Consider the following 17936-nt stretch of genomic DNA (forward strand, 5'->3'; position numbering starts at 1 on the left):
TAAATTAATAATTTTAATTTGAATTAGAATTATCTTGCATATTTTTCTTGCCTACTTCAATAATGTATTGTGGTCTGAAAAGATGCTTGATATAATTTCAATTTTCTTGAATTTGCTGAGGCTTGTTTAGTGTCCTACCATGTGGTCTATCTTTGAAAATGTCCCATGTGCATTTGAAAAGAATGTATATTTTGCTTCTTTGGGGTGAAAAATTCTATATATGTCAATTAAGTCCATTTGGTTTAGTGTGTTGTTCAATGCTTCAATATCCTTGGTGTTTCTTTGCTTTGAAGATCTGTCTATTGTTGATAATGTAGTGTTAAAGTTCCCTACTATGAGTATGTTGCTGTTGATATCCTTTTTGTAGTCTTCTAGTATTTTCCTTACATATTTGGGGGCTCCTATGTCAGTTGCATATATGTTTACCGGAGTTATACTTTCTTGATGGATTGTTCCCTTAAGTATTATGAAATGTCCTTCATTGTCTTTTTATGGCCTTTGCAAGTGAAATCTGTTTTGTCTGATATAAGTATTGATACCCCAGCTTTTTTTGTGTGTCCATTTGCCTAGAATACTTTTTTCCATCCCTTCACTTTCAGTCTGTGTAAATCTTTTGTTTTGAGGTGTGTCTCTTGTAGACAGCATATATGTGGGTCATGTTTTCGTATCCATTCTGCTACTCTATGTCTTTTGATTGGAGCATTTAATCCATTTACATTTAAGGTTATTATTGAGAGGTATTTATTCATTTCCCTTTGTCCCTGTGTTCCTCTCCTTCTCTTCTTTTTCTTAAAGCATTCCCTTTAGGATGTCTTGCAATGCTTATTTGGTGGAGATGTATTCTTTTAGTCTTCCTTTGGAAAACTCCTTATTTCACTTAACATTTTGAAGGAGAGCCTTGCTGGGTAGAGTATTCTTGGTTGTAGGCCTTTGTTTTTCATTGCTTGAAATACTTTTTTGCCATTCCCTCTGCCTTGTAGTGTTTCTGTTGAGAAATCGGTTGATAGCCTTATTGGAGCTCCTTTGTATTGTTACTTGCTGTTTTCTCTTGCTGCTTTTAGGATTCTTTCTTTGTCTTTAAATGTTGCCATTTTAATTATGATGTGCCTTGGAGTGGGTTTTTTTGGTTTCCCTTCACTGGGACCCTCTGTGCTTCCTGGACTTGCATGACTTTTTCTCTCATCAAGTTAGGAAATTTTTCTGTTACTACTTTTTTAATCAGGTTTTTTATCCCTTGGTCCTCTTCTTCTCCTTCTTGTATCCCTATGATTCTAATGTTGTTTAGTCTCATGTTGTCCTGCAGTTCTCTTAAACCCTCTTTATTCTTTTTAAATCTTTTTTCATTTTGTTGTATTGTCTGGGAATTTTTTTCTACATTGTCCTCTAACTCACTGATCTGATCCTCTGCTTCGTTTAGCCTGCTTTTGATTGATTCTACTGTGTTCTTCAGTTCAGAAATTGTATTCTTCATTTCTTCCTGGTTCTTTTTTTTTAAAGTATATTTTATTGATTATGTTGTTACAGTAGTTTCAATTTTTTCCCCTTTGCTCCCCTCCGCCCAGTATCCCCCTTCCCTCCAGCAATCCCACCCCCCTTAGTTCATGTCCCCATGGGTCGTGCATACAAGTCCTTTGGATTTACCCTTTCCTATACTATTCTTAACTTCCCCCTATCTATTTTGTACCAACCAATTATGCTTCTTAGTCCCTGAACCATTTCCCCATTTCTCCCCTTACCCCCTCCAAGTTGATAACCCTCCAAATGATTCCAATACCCATGATTCTGTTTCTATTCTGGTTTGCTTAGTTAGATTTTGTTTTTATTTTTTAGATTCAGTTGTTGATAGGTGTGAGTTTGTTCTCATTTTAATGTTCATAATTTTGATCTTCTTTCTCTTAAGTAAGTGACTTTGACATTTCATATAATAATGGCTTGGTGATGATGAACTCCTTTAGCTTTACCTTGTCTGGGAAGCACTTTATCTGCCCTTCCATTCTAAATGATAGCTTTGCTGGATAGCGTAATCTTGGTGGTAAGTCCCTGTTTTTTATCACCTTGAATACTTCTTGCCAGTCCCTTCTTGCCTGCAAAGTTTCTTTTGAGAAATCAGCTGATAGACTTATAGGCACCCCTTTGTAAGTAACTCTGTTCTTTTCTCTTGCTTCTTTTAAGATTCTCTTCTTATCTTGAACCTTTGGCATTTTAATTATAATGTGTCTTGGTGTGGTCCTTCTTGGGTCTACCTTGTTTGGGACTCTGCTTCCTGGATGTGTATGTCTATTTCCTTCACCAAATTTGGGGAGTTTTCCTTCATTATTTTCTCACATAAGCTTTCAATTTCTTGCTCTTCCTCTTCTCCTTCTGGTACCCCTGTGGTTCGGATGTTGATATGTTTAAAGTTGTTCCAGGGGTTCCTAAGCCTTTCCTCATTTTTTTTTTCAATTCTTGTTTCCTCATTCTGTACTGGTTGACTGTTTTTTTTTCTTCCTTATGTTCCTAATCATTGATTTGAACCCTGGTTTCCTTCCCTTCCCCATTGGTTTTGTGTGGATTTTCCTTTGTTTCATTTAGCATAGCCTTCACTTCTTCCCTTATGCGTTTGCCGTATTTAAGCATATCTGTCAAGCCTGTGAGCATCTTTATCACCAGTGTTTTGAACTCTGCATCTGTGAGGTTGGCTATCTCCTCACCACTTAGTTCTCCCACTGGAACCTTGATCTGTTCCTGCTTTGGGGCCATACTTCTCTGTCTCCTCATCTTGATAGGCTCCTGTGTTTGTGTGCCTCTGTGTCTTAGGTAGAGCTGTCTCTCCTGTTACATTGTAAGGGGCGGCGGCGGCGGCAGCCGTCCGTCTCGAGAAACGATGGTGTAGCTTCTTAAGAGTCTATCTGCACCGCCGAGAATGGCTGTGCAGTCCAACTCAGGATGATACGGTATCTGTCTCCTCCCGTGTTGAATCGACATCTTGTGATGACGCTGGAGTGTCCTCTCCAGTGAAGCTGAAGCTACAGAGCCTGGGCAGGGTGATATGGAGGGTCTGCTGTTGCCCATGCAGCAGACCCCCCCTCTCTTCGCAGCTGAAGGGTCCAAGGGAAAGACGGAGTCGATACAGCTTGGCTTAAGGTGCGCCGCAGGAGTTGCCGGTGTTGACTACAACGTCAAACCGCCTTAGGGACTCCGGCTCCGGATTTTCTGTCGGGGTTTACTCCCTTAGCCTTTCTCCTGAAGAGGTATGCCGCAAGGCAGCGGAGGTTTTTTGGAGTCAGAGTTTTCCTTCTCTGTAAGGGGCAGAGCCTTAGTTATTCGTCAGTACAGGGCAACCCATTTCACCACGTTGTGGTGCTGTATGTGGGGGAGGGGTCTGATAGGGAACAGTGCTGTTTGCTCATCACTCACCACTTTTCCAGGCACCTCTCCCACTTCTCTATGGGACTGGCGCCCCTCTAGCTATTTCCCTGGCCCTTATTCCCAGAGTGGGTGGGTCTGTGGACGTTCTGGGACCGAGGGGGCCCTTTAAACAAGCAGGCTCTGCTGAGAGACCACCAGTTTCTTCCTCTGCCCCAACCCCCACTGGTTTGCACAGTCAGAAGCAACGAGGCTTTATTGTCCTTGGCGCTGGGACCGTGAGCTCTGCAGTCTGGTCTGGTGCTGTGAGCACTCCCAGGTGTCCCTCCCGACTTTTTAAAACGTGTGACTGTGCTTTCCGCCGACCTGCCACTGCTGCCACCACCACACTGTGTCCTCTCTGCCCCTGCTCTGCCCCTCCTATCTGTCTGGATGAGTATTTCTTTTTTATATCTTTGTTTGTTGGACTTCCATGCAGCTCGATTCTCTGGAACTTCTGGTTGTTTCTAGTTTTGAGGTAGTTGTATTCCTTCTTAGTTGTGGAGGGAGACACAGCTTGTCTGTCTACACCTCCTTCTTGGCCAGAAGTCTAAAATTTTTTTAAACAAGATTTTTCTCCCTGTGTTAACACTTCTGTAATCAAAAATAGCCAATTTCTTATCAGGCTTATCATTACTACAAAAATCCACTGGGAAACATACCTTGGATAGAATATTCAGCAAGCTGTGTGGGCCCCCCTCCATTGGTTATTTAAGTTCTCCTTTCTTGGTTCTTGTTATGACCCTACAATATTTCAAAGCCCTTTGCTTCTGGTTGGTGCTGTCACAGCTCATCAGATCTATTCTGGAGACCTGTACAGGGTGTCTGGTGAGAAAGAGGAAAGAAGTATGTGTGCTGCTGTGTCCCTGGAAACATAGAAGGCTGAGTCAAGCAAACTAAAACAAGGCCCATCGTAGATTTTCTTCGTAAAGAATTTATTTGATCTTGCTCTTTTCTGTTTCAACATGTCCCCCTACTTTTTTATCTTAAATCTTAGTCCTCTCTAAAAAAATATTTAGGAATGTTCTGTAAGCTGTTGGTTTCTTCTCATAATTGCCCTACTTTTGTCTCCAGCATATGCAGTTATTGGAATTTACAGCCAGTCATCTCATTAAAGTACAGATATTTAATACATGAAGGAGCAAGACTTAAAATCTAGCAACTTTGAATCAGAACTGGGACTACCATTATTTTAAAGGCTATGTGTGATTTAAATTTTTTTTTCTTTTTTTTCTGTATTTGGGAAAATTTATAAACAAATAAGTTACTATATTGTTTCTATAATTTTATTTATTTAAATTTTTTAAATTTCTATAATTATTTTTGAACACAATAAATGTAGGTTTTTCATCTTTTGGGAAATTGGAGAGATTCAGAAGCAGAGGATTATTCTTAAAAATTTGTCCTAGTATTAATTTCTCAGTATTGTGGGATATTAAAAAAATTTTAAAAAATAAATTCCTACATTTTAAACCATTCTGCCTGGCTTTAAGGGTACTTAAATACTTTTGAAGTTAAATATATAAATTAAACTTAGAATTTATTGGCCTTATTTAACTTAGGTACAGATTTATGCATCATTGGTTGTAAATTAATGACCCACACTTGTGTGAACTGTCTGTCATCTTGTTGCTTAATTCTTTAAAGAATTATGACCATATAGACCAAGAAGGAGGGCAACAAACTTCCAGATGCTCTGAGTATAATGTTGCAGAATCCCAAGGGTATAGAGGAATTCTTCTGTTCCAAAGGGAACTGTGGAGGAGGGGAAGACCTACAATCAGGAAGGTGTAACCAAGCATTCCTGCTTTGTGGCATCACAGGCCATCAGTGATCATCTTAACTCATTTCTTGATTAAATTCTTAATTTTATTGGGCTCTTCACCACCCCCTTCTTTTTGCAGAAACAGCCTTAATTTACAAGTAGAACTCAATACAAACATGACATTTCCTTCACAACTTTGTAAAATATTTCTAATAAAAATATTTGATAGAACTGCCACATTAGATTCATTTTGTTGATAATTCAGACATAAATGGTATGAATAGGAACTTTCTTCTTAGGATTAAAGTAAAAGAAATTAAATAGACTTTATTTTATTTTTTGTTTTACATAATTTTTAATTGTATTTTTCTATTACCATTTATCCCTCCATACCCTCTTCCACAACCCCCTCCACAATTACCACACTGTTGTCTGTGTGCATGAGTTCTTCTCTCTCTCTCTCTTGCTTGCTTTTATTTTATTTTATTTTATTTTTTTTGATCTCTTCAAGCTGCCAGCCTGCTCTCTGAGTCTCTCTCTGTTTTGCTTGTTACTTTGGTTTGTTCATTAGATTTTACATATGAGTGAAATCATAGATTTTAAATGTAATTATCTTGGGCATTGTTAGCTTCTTTGAATGCTGGTTTATTTTATGTTAGGCGTGCACGCATGTGTATGTGTATGGTTCATTTTTTTCTTAATTAAAATTTTATGGGAGTGGGTTTTAAAATCTAAACTTTTGATCTTTAAAAGAATTTAACTAGTCAATTTATATAGTAGCCTTATTTTGTAAAGGCCTTCTTTTGTAATAACATTTTTGAACTGTTTCTAAGTTAGTCTTGGAGAAATATTTCAAAGCTTCCAATGAGCAAACAAGAAGTAGGTCTAATCCCCACCCCCACTCCATTCTCATTTAAAACAAACAAAAAAGAAAACCAGAAATTATGACTGTTTTTGCTCTTTGTTCACATGTATGCAAAGAAGTATGTGGTTTCTGCAACTTGTACTTCACCTCTCTCTAAATTTTAAAGTTATGATTTTATAGTTTTAAGACATATCCTTATTTATTTTCTTTCTAAAATTTGTGTATGTTCAGTAAAAACAAAGCGGCACTTTTCCATTCTCTGTTATAGTGGGATAAAAGTAACAAGTACATACAAGTAAGGCTGTGAAAAGTTCAAGATGTGTCAGTCCCACCGAAAAGCTTCTGAGTAAACACTCAAGTATTTGTTTAGATTTTTGCTTTTAGTGTAACTTAGAATAAAATACGGACTAATATGCTTAGCACGTTTAGTACCCTTCTTGCTTGGTGTAAGTTAGTTAGAAATGCTTTCAACCAAAATTATTTACTCAAGAGCCATGAAATTTAAAATAGCTGATATTTTCTTTTTCATACAAACAACTTGGAACAAATGTTTTGCTTGTGCAAATGAGACAGCTATTGTGATGCAAAGAAGTATCTTAAAAAACAAACAAACAAATTCCTTTTCTCTGTTTTAAGTGTTTCAGCTAAATGCTGCAATAATTGCAAGCAGAGCCTGGGGATTCTTTCTTTTTTTATCCTATGATATATTTTAAGAAGTTCTCTTGAGACTATTAAAATGTCTTGGTTTTTTGGACATATGGCCCAGTGGAGTTAACTTTGTCTATATATGCAATGGGTTGGCAGTTAGAGTTTGCATGTCTTCTCATTTCTTTCCAGATTCTCTGACCCAGGGTAACCTTTGGTTCTTCTTTGAAGGCAGGAGCGAAGGAAGTTTGAACAGGTGACTGATGATCACTGTATATAGGGCCCACAGACAATATTCGAGTTACTTTAGCAGTCCTCTTAGTCCCCTCCTCTCACTCCACCCCCTTAAACCAACAAATGCAAATAGCTTTATCCCCATTTGCTAGAAATTCAGGCTTGCTCGGCAACATGGGCTTTGTTGTTGATATGCTTTCTTCAGAAAGGCAGTTTTATTCCTAGTAAGAGATAAGGTTGTGGAGTGGAACCTAAATCACCTTAATGGTAAATGCAACGACAGTTTGTTTCTCTGGAATATTTCCAAAGGTAGGAATTAACCCCAAAGTTTCTTTATATTGTAGTTAAAGTGTGATTGAGGAAATTCATTGTCTGCCTTGTTGGCTTTTGTATACTAAACATCCAGTCATTTCTGTTATCTCAAAAATTCTGTTTCATTCTAAATATAGCTTATTGAAATTGTAGCTCTTATTTGATACGTCATTTGTAAAAATTGTTTTATAATACAAGGAAAGGTCAGTCTAGTTATTTCCACCATAAAATTTGTTTAAAACAAAAAGAAACAACCCTGTTGTAAGTTAGACTTGATCATTTAAATCTACAGTTTGTAATGAAAAGTGTTGCCACATTTTTTTACTTGTGAAAAATACAATTTTCACTGGTATTGCATGAGACTTATTAAAAGTATTTTTATGATGTAGAAATATGGATAACATATTTTACTAATTAAATATTGTGTTAGTACATTTAATGAGTTTTGTGAAGTTATAGCAGTGACTACTATGATTGTTTTTAACAGCATAATGGAAGTCACTCTATAGAAGTCATTTGGTAAGAAAAAATACTATGGTTTAAAAATTGAATGGCTTTTGAAGGCTTGATATAGTTAGATGCTATGAACTGACCTGAAACAACTGAAGTTGCTTCATCAGAACTTTTTAATGAAAATATTAAAGATTTTGAAAATAGCCATCTTCTTTGATAATATTATTGTGACCAAAATCTTGGTTCTTTTGAAGTGAACAGCTATGAGTGGGAACTGTGAAAAAAACTGGTCTTCATGGGAAGCAAGCACCCCCATGAAGCTGAAGGGAGTAGTATACAAAGCATCTATGATTGGCAAGTAGATAACAAATATATTTTAAAAACAACACTCTTAAATTAAAGCCCTCCTAAATTCAAACTGTGATTTCTAGCTTGGTTTTGCATTTTTATGATTTCCTTTCTAGTCTGAATACTTATGAGATATAGTTATATAATAGGGTAGGAAAACCATGTAACTTCTACTAAATTCGATTTTCTTACTTTAATTTAGCGTGTGTGCCAAGAAAAGAAACACTGTCATTTAGGTATGGAGATAAACAACTTAACTGGACTTCTGTAATTTAAGTTAGAGAGCTAGCCTTTTAACCTTCCAGTTGTGTTTGGGAATTTCTTTCCACTAACATTTTTACAACTTTCCGATAACCTTAAGATAGAATATACTATGCAAATTAAGATATTTATAAGGTGTATGAAGACTTTTCTCTCCTTTTTTTTAAAATAATTTACTTGTTTGTTAATTTTTTTAGAGATAAGGGAAAGGAGAAAGAGAGGGAGAGAAACATCATTATGTGGTTGCCTCTCACTCATGCCCCCAACTAGGGACCTGACATGTGACCTAGTCATGTGCCCTGACTGGGAATCGAACCAGCAACACTTGGTTCACAGGCCGACGCTCAATCCACGGAGCCACAGAGCCAGGGCTCTCTCTCTTCTTTAGTCTGTTTATTTTAGCTCTCCAAGCCCTGTTTTGAAATGGGGGAGAAGGGAGTGGATCAAAGCTTCAGATCCTTATGGAATAAGTGGTTTTGGTTTATTTGTCCAGACATCATTTTTTAAAGCTGCTGGAAAAGACATAACACCACTTCCCAAACTGTGATGTTTTGTCAGACTCTTTAAAGCAGGTCTTTACTTTTCCAAGTGAATGATTTATTTCTTTCTGTGTGGGAGTTACCTTTTATTATATGTTCAAGGCGTTTTTTTAATACTGTAAGACTGTGGTTCTTGATATGGAGAGGGAAACTTACATGAGTTATCAAGGAGAATCAGAAAGGACAATGAAGGAGCTCAGGCAACAGGACTGGATATGTTAATGGCAGCCAAACCATCTCTGCTTGGTGAATGAGCAGGGAACTGGGCCAGTTAGAATAGCTAACTTGGTGCAAGGTCCCAGGGGGTTAAAAGATGAAAAGACAGGTCTCATTGCCATAAAAACTAGCACAGCTATCACTAAAACTTAGAAGACCCTGTTTTCCTTTATAACTTCTCCAGTGTTTGCCATTCTTTCTCTTGTAGTGATTAGTTGTAAAACAAATGAACCTCTTTAAATGAAGAGGGGGGGCTTAAAAAGGACTTTTATGCTTTTCTTTTTGTGCTTTTTTGGGTACATTAGGAAAGTGAGAAGGTTGAAAAAGCAGTATCTTAGAGAAGTCTTTATGTGATGATAAAAGGAAGAGTAATAGTCAGAGACATGTACAAAGCAGGATTGAGGTGTGAGCAGTGTCTGACCAAAACAGAGAGTGCCCCTGCTACTATAAATGGAAGTAAATACTATGTATCTCTGATAGTCAACTGCTTGGGCAATAGAGTTGCTTTTATGATTATAGTCTGCTGAGTCAGCTTGGGCCAGAACTGTGAAGATGAATAGATTGTCAAGAGAATGAGGATTTATATGGATTTAATAACTAGCAAGGGGTCATTAGTGACCTTGGAAAGAATTTATTTAAGAATGTGTTTGGGAGAAGAAATGCTTATTGCAGTGGGGCTAAGGAAACACAGAATAATAAGGAAATTGAAGTATCAGTTATAGGTGATCTTGATATTTTGGTACTAAATCAGAGGGTTCATGCAAGGCCTTAAAAGTATACCAGAAACTAGAGGAAGTGACTTCAAAATAAGGGATATGTGAATGTTATACAAGAGAGTAAGGAGTTGGGGCTCAAGTGATTAAATACCATGAAGAGAGAGGAGCTAATTGAAACCATAATGTCCTAGAGGAACCAAAGAAGATAGTTATTAGAACACAAGTAAAAGGGAATTGGACTTAGAAGAGTAGAAAGAAAACTTTTCATTTGATACAAGGGGAAGATACTGGATGAAAATAAATATATTTTTAAGGTGGAGAAATGGGATGTTTATGGTCACTCCTGAAAGATAGCCTTTAATCTTCTCATGCAGTAGAAGGTAAGGTCATTTGCTGAATGGAGTAGAGAGATGGGAACTTAAGTAGGGAAATTATTATGCCATGGAAGCATAACTGGAAATCAGTGAGTTGGCACAATGACAACTCACCTGAAGTTAGCATGGATTTTATAGCAATCAATAATATCCTAATGTTCTATAGGAGGAGTTGACAAGCTACAACCCAAGGGCCATTTCTAGCGCATGTAGCCTGTGAGCTCAGAATGGTTTTAAAGTCATGAAGGGTTTAAAAAGACAAGCAAACAAATAAGGTAATGAAAAGAATATGCAACAGAGATTACATGTGACCTTTAAAGCCTAAAATATTTACTATCTGGTCCTTTACAGATAAAGATTGCTAACCATTGTTCTATAGCTCAGGACCAGAGAACACAAATGGTAGTGTGATTTATAGGTGGGAGCTGACAGGCTGGACATGATCTAAGATCATGGGGTGTTGGTGAAGGTGGAAAGTTGGGTACAAGTATATAGAGAATAAATAAAGCCAGGAGAAATTAATAGATTGTACTGAAAGGGAGAGGGCTTGAGGCAAGATCTCGTAAAGAGAATGAAAAGCATGGTCCGTTGGTATGAAGCAAAAATGATAGGTAAGGAAGTTGGAGATAGAGAAAGGGGCATAGTTGGTTATCTTGGAGATAGAAGGTTCCAGAAATTGCTAGGTATAACTATTTTAGGGAAGAGCTGAAATCTCCAATGATGAGGTCAGGATGATGGAGTATGAGAAGTGTGATTGTTAAGTTCCCCAAGATGATGATAGGGTAACTGCGTACGATGAAATAATGTGAATTAAGTTACTGGAATTATTGAGGAAAGTGGAAGTGAGCATGCAGAACGAGGTAGATGATGGTGCAGAGGTAAGAAGAGAGTGGTGTGAGTAGGTGAATTATGTAAATAAGGAGGAAAATAATGGTTGCAATTAAGTGGTCCTCCATTTGCCCTGTCAGCTGATTGAAGACTATTCCCTCCTCTGGCATGGTAAGTGACAGGAGGTACATAAAAAGGCTGCAGGCAAGATGTGGTCTTCTTCTTCAAAGATCTGTCAGACCTACACATAGTCTTTCAGTATGGGAGGAGCAAAGCAGTAGTCAAGTTGTCAAATGAAACTCAAAATAAAACTAGTTGATTTTTTATATAGATGTATAAATGTTTTACTTATATAGCTCATCCTGTAAAGAATTTTTGACATTAATACTTCTTATTATGTATAAAATTATTTTTTTGTAATGAAATTATTAGGGTATTAATACTAAAATATCTCTAATTGTGAACATAAAGTAATGTGGCAGTAACTGTCATTTGAAATATTATAACTGTCTGGTTTGGGCTACTAAGTAACTAGTAGATATAAATCACTTAGGTGTGATAGTGATCCTTCTATGATAGTGTAGTGTCTGTATTGTAGTATGTCTAATAAGAACCTTTCTTATTAGACATACATGTAAGAACATAATATGCCTTATCCATTAAAAATCCAGTGCAGGGGATTCCCCTGGCTTCTGAAAGATGAAGCAGGAGCTGTCAGTTTTTTTATATTGATGGGCAGAGTGATTCTTGTATGTGGCATAATTGGATAGCATTTTCTGAAGGAAGAACTCTTTTCTGTGCTAAGGGCTAAAAATATGAGAAGCAGATAAAAGGTAAATAGCTAGAAATTTTCACTGTGCTAACTTTAAAGTTACTGGCTCCTCTTACAAAAGCTTCTTTATTTTTTCTGGAGAATTTGATTATTTTTTTCCTTATTTTATTTGTTTTTAGAGAGAGGGAAAAGAAGAAAGAGAGGGAGAGAAATGTCAATGTGCGGTTGCCTCTCACGCGCCCCCAACTGGGGATCTGGCATGCAACCTAGTCATGTGCCCTGACTGGGAATTGAACCAGCAACACTTGGTTCACAGGCCGACTCTCAGTCCATGGAGCAACAGCAGCCAGGGCTAAGATTATTTCTTGATAATAAGAAATCTTAAATACCTAAAACTTGATTTAATTGATACCTTTATTTTAAGTAGTTTTCAGTGAATAGCTTCCAGAATGTTTTTAAAACTGATTTAAATTTATTTTGAATCATAAAAAGATAATACTTAATTATGTCATTTAAACCCTTTCCAAAGCAACAGCGCAATCAATGAAGCCTACAAGGAAAACTGCTGTAGCATTACCAACACAGAAGACCAAGAAAGCAGGTCGAACTAAACCAGCTAGACATACTCCAGTCCCTAAGAAGGAAAGTTCTGGTAAAAAAGTCACGCCAAAGACCAAAACCCCCAAAAAGGTTAGTTGTCACTTCTACTAATTTGTATTATAGGTCTCTGTAGTGCCTTATTATTTATAACATACAGTTTAGGATTTCCTAAGAGTGTGATGAAGCCCTTTAGGAATTTATTACATATATTTAAGGCCTACATAGCTATTGAAATTGGTATTTCTTTTCTTGGGTAAACTTAAAACTTTTAATGGTGTTTGACCTCTTCAAAACCACATTGAGGTTAATTGGCACTGTGGCTGCAAGTCCAGTGCAGAGGAGGGTGGCCGCCAGAGATGCCTAATGTTGTGAAGAGCAGCCAGCAATGCAATGGAGTGCACCAGGGACTACTTACACTGAGAAGGACTATAGAAAAGTAGGTATCAGAGGTGGAAGTCCAAGCCAAACATAGGAGGACAGTCTCACTGAACAACCAAGTGTCAGTTGTACCTGAGGCAATCTCAGCAATAGCACGTACCTGGCAGAACTGAGGCAAACATTCTTAGCTGAGACACCGAGAGATGGTTAAAACAGTTTTGGAACATCCCAGGTAGCTGATTCCAAGCCAAAGAAAAGAAAAGAAAAAAGAAAGAAACGAGGCTCCACCTACTGTTTGAAACTTCTGCCCCAACTTAAATTGTTTATAGCAGAACCTGCATCATACCTTTATCTGTAGCCTTCCCTTAGGTCTTAAGGACCCTGAAATTTTACTGTGGACATTGGATTTGGTGGAACAGCAATCATGACTTGGGGAAAGAGCAGCAAGATGCTGCAGCGTATTAACTATAGAATGAAATATATCCTGCAAGTTAACTGAATCACCATTGACACCTTTAAGGCTTTTGACAAGCATATGAACTTGATCCTCTCTGTTTATGATGAATTCAGGAAGATCAAGCCAAAGCATGTGAAGCAGCCAGAGTGTGAAGAAAAGAAGGTTTTGGGTCTGGCATTGCTACATAGGGAGATCTTGGTTTATATGCGTGTGGAGGTATCTCCCTCCAAAGATACTGGCATTGTTTGAGTAGTGTAAGAACAGAGTCACTCAGAAGGCCATCAAGATGCGGCGAACAGAAAAAAAAGTTCATTGGGAGAATTAGTGAGCGGGAAGGAGCCATGCAGCAGGTGGCCCAGACTCCGAACTCCTAGTGTGGGAGGGGTTTTCTTAATAGGGGGAAGAAAAAAGGAACTATTCAGTTCAGTTTGTTTATCTCAGCTGCAAGTCCTGACGGGTTGATCAAAGCCAAACACAATTTAGTTTGATGCACCCTGCTATCGAGGGAAACTCCTAAAACATCGCTATCTCCCAAGCAGCTGCAAGTGGGGTGAGGTGGGGGCATGGGAACTGAGGCCGTCAAGTACCACTTGCTGGAGCTACAGAAGGTCCTGGGGTTGGCAAGGCCACTGGCAGAGGAGTTTCAACCGGTGTTCCAATTCCCCAGACTCCTGCTAGATTTGCAGGCCCTGTCTAAGGGGTTGGGGGATCATCCCAGCAGGTAACGACTCCACAGAGAAGAGGCACTGTAGCAGCTGCTGCAGTTGCAGGTATTGCCAGCATTGCTGGAGCTCCAACTCATTACCCACCAAATGGGGGGACTCCCCCCACCCCTGTGGGCTGAGCAGCCCCACCTCCAAGCATTATGGCTTCTCCACCTAGTATGAAACCACCCATGGGATCACCAGTTGAGTTTCTCCCTACTCAAGGAGTGCCAGCAGATATGCTCCCTCCAGGAATGAGATCCACTGCACTAGGAATTAGAGGTCCACCTCCCCTGGGAGTGGGTCCACCAAGACTCTAAGATACTACTGATCTTTAGTCACTTTTTCCCTGCAGTGTGTCTTATGAAACTGTATAGAGTGTTTGTGACCTTTTGTCCCCTCTTTGCTGTATTAATATTCAGTAATAAATATATAGAGCAATTAAACTGTGGGGAAAACACCCCCCCCAAAAAAAAAACACTTGAAAGTACTGCATGGGTGTATTTATGTTCAGGCCAGTTTATTTAAAACTCAGTATACTCTAAAAATCAGCGTGAAGTGAATTTTACTGTACATAAATTATACCTCAATAAACTAGAGGAATGAGGGAATCAATGTGGTCAATTTAATGATGCTAGAGTTACATTCATTTTAACTTACTCCCCCAAAGAAAACAACTCAAACATGAAAGTAATAGAAAAAGTAGCTACTTGAAGACACTGAGACTGAATGAAAACTGGCTCTGAGGATGGGGAAAATACATACAGCAGGAGGGGAGTTTACAAGGGAAACTAAAAGATTACATTTTCAGATAAATCATATTTAAAGAATTCATCACTAGCAGACAAGCACAATAAGAAATGCTGAAGGAAGTTTATCTCTTCGTAAATGCAAATAACTTCCTTTTTGCCATTTTTCTTCGTAGTTTCTTTATAATAATGTGGCTATTTAAAGCAATAATTATAGTCTTGGGTTTATAAAATAACGTAGATATAATACATAAAACAATTACAGTATAAAGTCTTGGGTTGGGGCACATGAATTTGTGTAAATGCAAGGCATTAACATATTATGTCAAGTAGTACAGTATTAACTTTATATGGATTGAACATTGTAATCCGCAGGGTATATTGTAAAGACACAAATGCAGAGTATAGCTAAAAAGCCATTGGGAAAATTAAAATGGAATTTTAAGGCATATTTAAGTAATAAAAAGAGATAGGAAGGAGGAATAAGAGGAGCAAAACACAGGGGAGAAAAATAGCGGTATACCTAGACATAAACATATTAATAATTACTTGAAAAGTAAGTGAAAACTTAATTAGTTCGCTCTCTAATTAAAGGAGCTTAAGAATGTGAAGAGCTTAAGATACATATATCACATAGAAACAGAAAACAATGCGATGATAGCCAGGGAAAAGAGGGTGAGGGTAGGTGAAGGTGAGCAAAGAGGGGAAAATGAGGCTGGAAAGACACTTTGCTTGGGGCAATGGGTGCACTATGCAATATGTAGATGATGTTTTATTGAGTTGTGCACTTGAAATCTGTATGGTTTTGTAAACCAATGTTACCCCAATAATTTTTTTAAAAAGACAGAGCCTATCAAAATGGATTTTTAAAAAGACCAATATATACCCTGTCTACAAGAGATACACTCTAAATATAAAGACATAGAATCTTTCTAGATCTATTAGAACTTAATTCAATTTCAGCAATATTACCTTAAACATTTCTCAGTTTAGCCATTTGACAACAATAGATAAAACATTTCTATTTTGTTTCAACTGTTTGCAGTGTGGAGTAAATTGACAATACTATTTTAATTTTTATATTATTTATATTAATACTGATATTTTCATTTTAAAAAGCATTCAAAATTTATAAAATAAAAATAGTCAATAAAACTGAATATACTTTGAAGAAAAATCATAAACATTAAAAAAGTCAAATAAGCAGATTATTCTCATTTAAATCATTAACAGATGAAAATTTTCAAATTAAAAATAAATTACATACAATAAATAGCCAAGATTTGGAAGCAGCCCAAGTGCCCATCATAAAACAGCTATGGTACATTTATACTATGGAATACTATTCTGCCTTAAAAACGAAGAAGATTTTACCCTTTGCAACAGCATGGACCTGGAGAACATTATGCTAATGAAATAAGCCAGCAGAGAAAGACAAGTACCATATAATTTCACTCATAGGTGGAATCTAACGAACAAACTGAACTAACAAGCAAAATAGAGACAAACTCATAGAGAGCAGGCTGACAGCTCTGGGGAGGGTTGGAGAGGTGGAAGGATGGAGCTAAAAAGGAAAAAGAACTCATGGACAACAGTGTAGTAATTGTGGAGGGCAGGGAGAGTGGGTGGAGGTGGAAGAGGGTATAGGGGTGATAAATGGTGATGGAAAATAAAAAAAATAAATAAAGTTGAAATGGAAACAAAACTAATTTAGGGAAAGTTAATGAAATTTAAAGAGAGATAATATTTTAAATGCATTTTAAAAATTAAAATGTATCAAGGGCATCATTGATTACATATGTTTAATGCATATTTTCAAGTTCTGGGAAAGTCTTTGTGATTAGTTGATACAATGGTGATGATAGAAGAGAACTCCAAGAAGTTTCTCTTGACTTTTATTTTGAAATAATGCCAATGTTAATTTGACTATTTTGAAGAGATCTTTTTGAAAATATTGTTTATATGGTGGTGGGGAAGGGCAAGGGACAGATATATAATTTTTGGATTATAAACTATTTTTTGTTTCAAAGGAAGTATTTCAATTCACTTTCCTCTTCTCCAGCTTCATAATTTCATCATGAAAAGATGAAGATTCTCATGCAGTTACTTTTCTCCCTCTTCCAGTATTGCCATGTCATAGTTTAGTTATTTAGAAAAAGTCTTTGAACTAGACTAGGGTAAGAATTATTCTTGAAATAGACTGTTCCCTTTGTCAGCTGTTCCCCCCTCCCTTAAAGGATTCTAGAGGTATAGAAACATGTTTTCCAAATAAATATACATTTATTTAACTTATTGTGTTAATGCAAACATACTATTTTGGTATGTCTTGAGTCAAAGGATTCAGATTTTTAAAATACTGAAAGAACAAGAAATATCAACACTAATTGTAATTTAATACTTAAAAATTAACATGGTTTACTAGAATGTTGTGAACCAAATGCCAGTCATTAATTTAAACAAATTAAGAAAAATCCAACAACATTGATTGTTATTCTATTTTTTCCTCCTTTGTTCCTGCCTTTTAAATATTCTTTTATTACCTTTTCTGATGTTGGAGAGCCATGTTTGAAATGGCTCCAAAAAATCCTCAAGAGTTGATATAAAATAGACAAAGCATTAGTGATATTTAACAAAGCCAAAGGACATTTGTTTCTTAGATACATAGGCATAATTTTGTGTACAAGCCACTTGTAATGTTGTCAAAATTATCACATATAATATGGAGAAATGCAGACTAGATACAGTAAAAACCATATGAGTGACTGCTTTCTAAAGATAAATCTGTCCTGTGTGTTATTGAGGTCCCTCACCTCCATTTGACATATTGCTAGATTAGATTTACAGACTTGGTTTAGCAGTGTGAAAAAACTTGTCTTATAGGAACCTCAAAAAATAAAACAAGTTTTACAGAGTAAACTATTTTGGCTAAGGGTGTGGCCAGTTGTAGCAGGAGTAGCACTGGGAATCCCAGCATCTTGGTCTCTCTCTCCCACCTGACCAGATCATGGGTCCCTCTGAGGAGCACAGTGTGGAAAGTACTGCAGTTTGTGGCACACACTCACAGGGGTTTCCAACCCTGAGGACTTCTGGAAACTGATTATTTCTGGACCAGTTATGTCACTAATTTTCTGATTACCTTATCTAGGAATGTTTTAAAGGGTAATGTATACTTGTGGGGTTTTTTTGTTGTTGATTTTATTTTTTTTAACAGGAAAATCCTATTCCTGTCCTGTGTTCCACATCTACAGCTTCTTTAAAGACGCTGACCAGAGGCCGTGCTGGTGTATGTAAAGCAAACCTTCCTTTGCCAAATAAAATAGTGATGTCTACAGGTAA

The 17936-nt window shown here is 37.1% G+C and overlaps 1 protein-coding gene and 2 pseudogenes across 1 annotated transcript in view; all 3 read left to right on the forward strand.

Moving 5' to 3' along the window:
* The window catches only part of SCML2 (Scm polycomb group protein like 2), a 58935-nt gene that overhangs the window by 24351 nt on the left and 16648 nt on the right, over window positions 1-17936 (forward strand). Inside the window, exons 4-5 of the mRNA XM_090264167.1 lie at window positions 12242-12402; window positions 17812-17932. Of these exons, the coding sequence (XP_090120293.1) occupies window positions 12242-12402; window positions 17812-17932 (282 nt within the window). The remainder of the gene's footprint in view (window positions 1-12241; window positions 12403-17811; window positions 17933-17936) is intronic.
* LOC149991813 (SNRPN upstream reading frame protein pseudogene) lies at window positions 12703-12901 on the forward strand (annotated as a pseudogene).
* LOC149991814 (small nuclear ribonucleoprotein-associated protein N pseudogene) lies at window positions 13115-14171 on the forward strand (annotated as a pseudogene).

The sequence above is a fragment of the Furipterus horrens genome, unplaced genomic scaffold, assembly GCF_987537825.1.
Source record: "Furipterus horrens unplaced genomic scaffold, mFurHor1.1.pri manual_scaffold_17, whole genome shotgun sequence".
Classification (NCBI taxonomy): Eukaryota; Metazoa; Chordata; class Mammalia; order Chiroptera; family Furipteridae; genus Furipterus; species Furipterus horrens.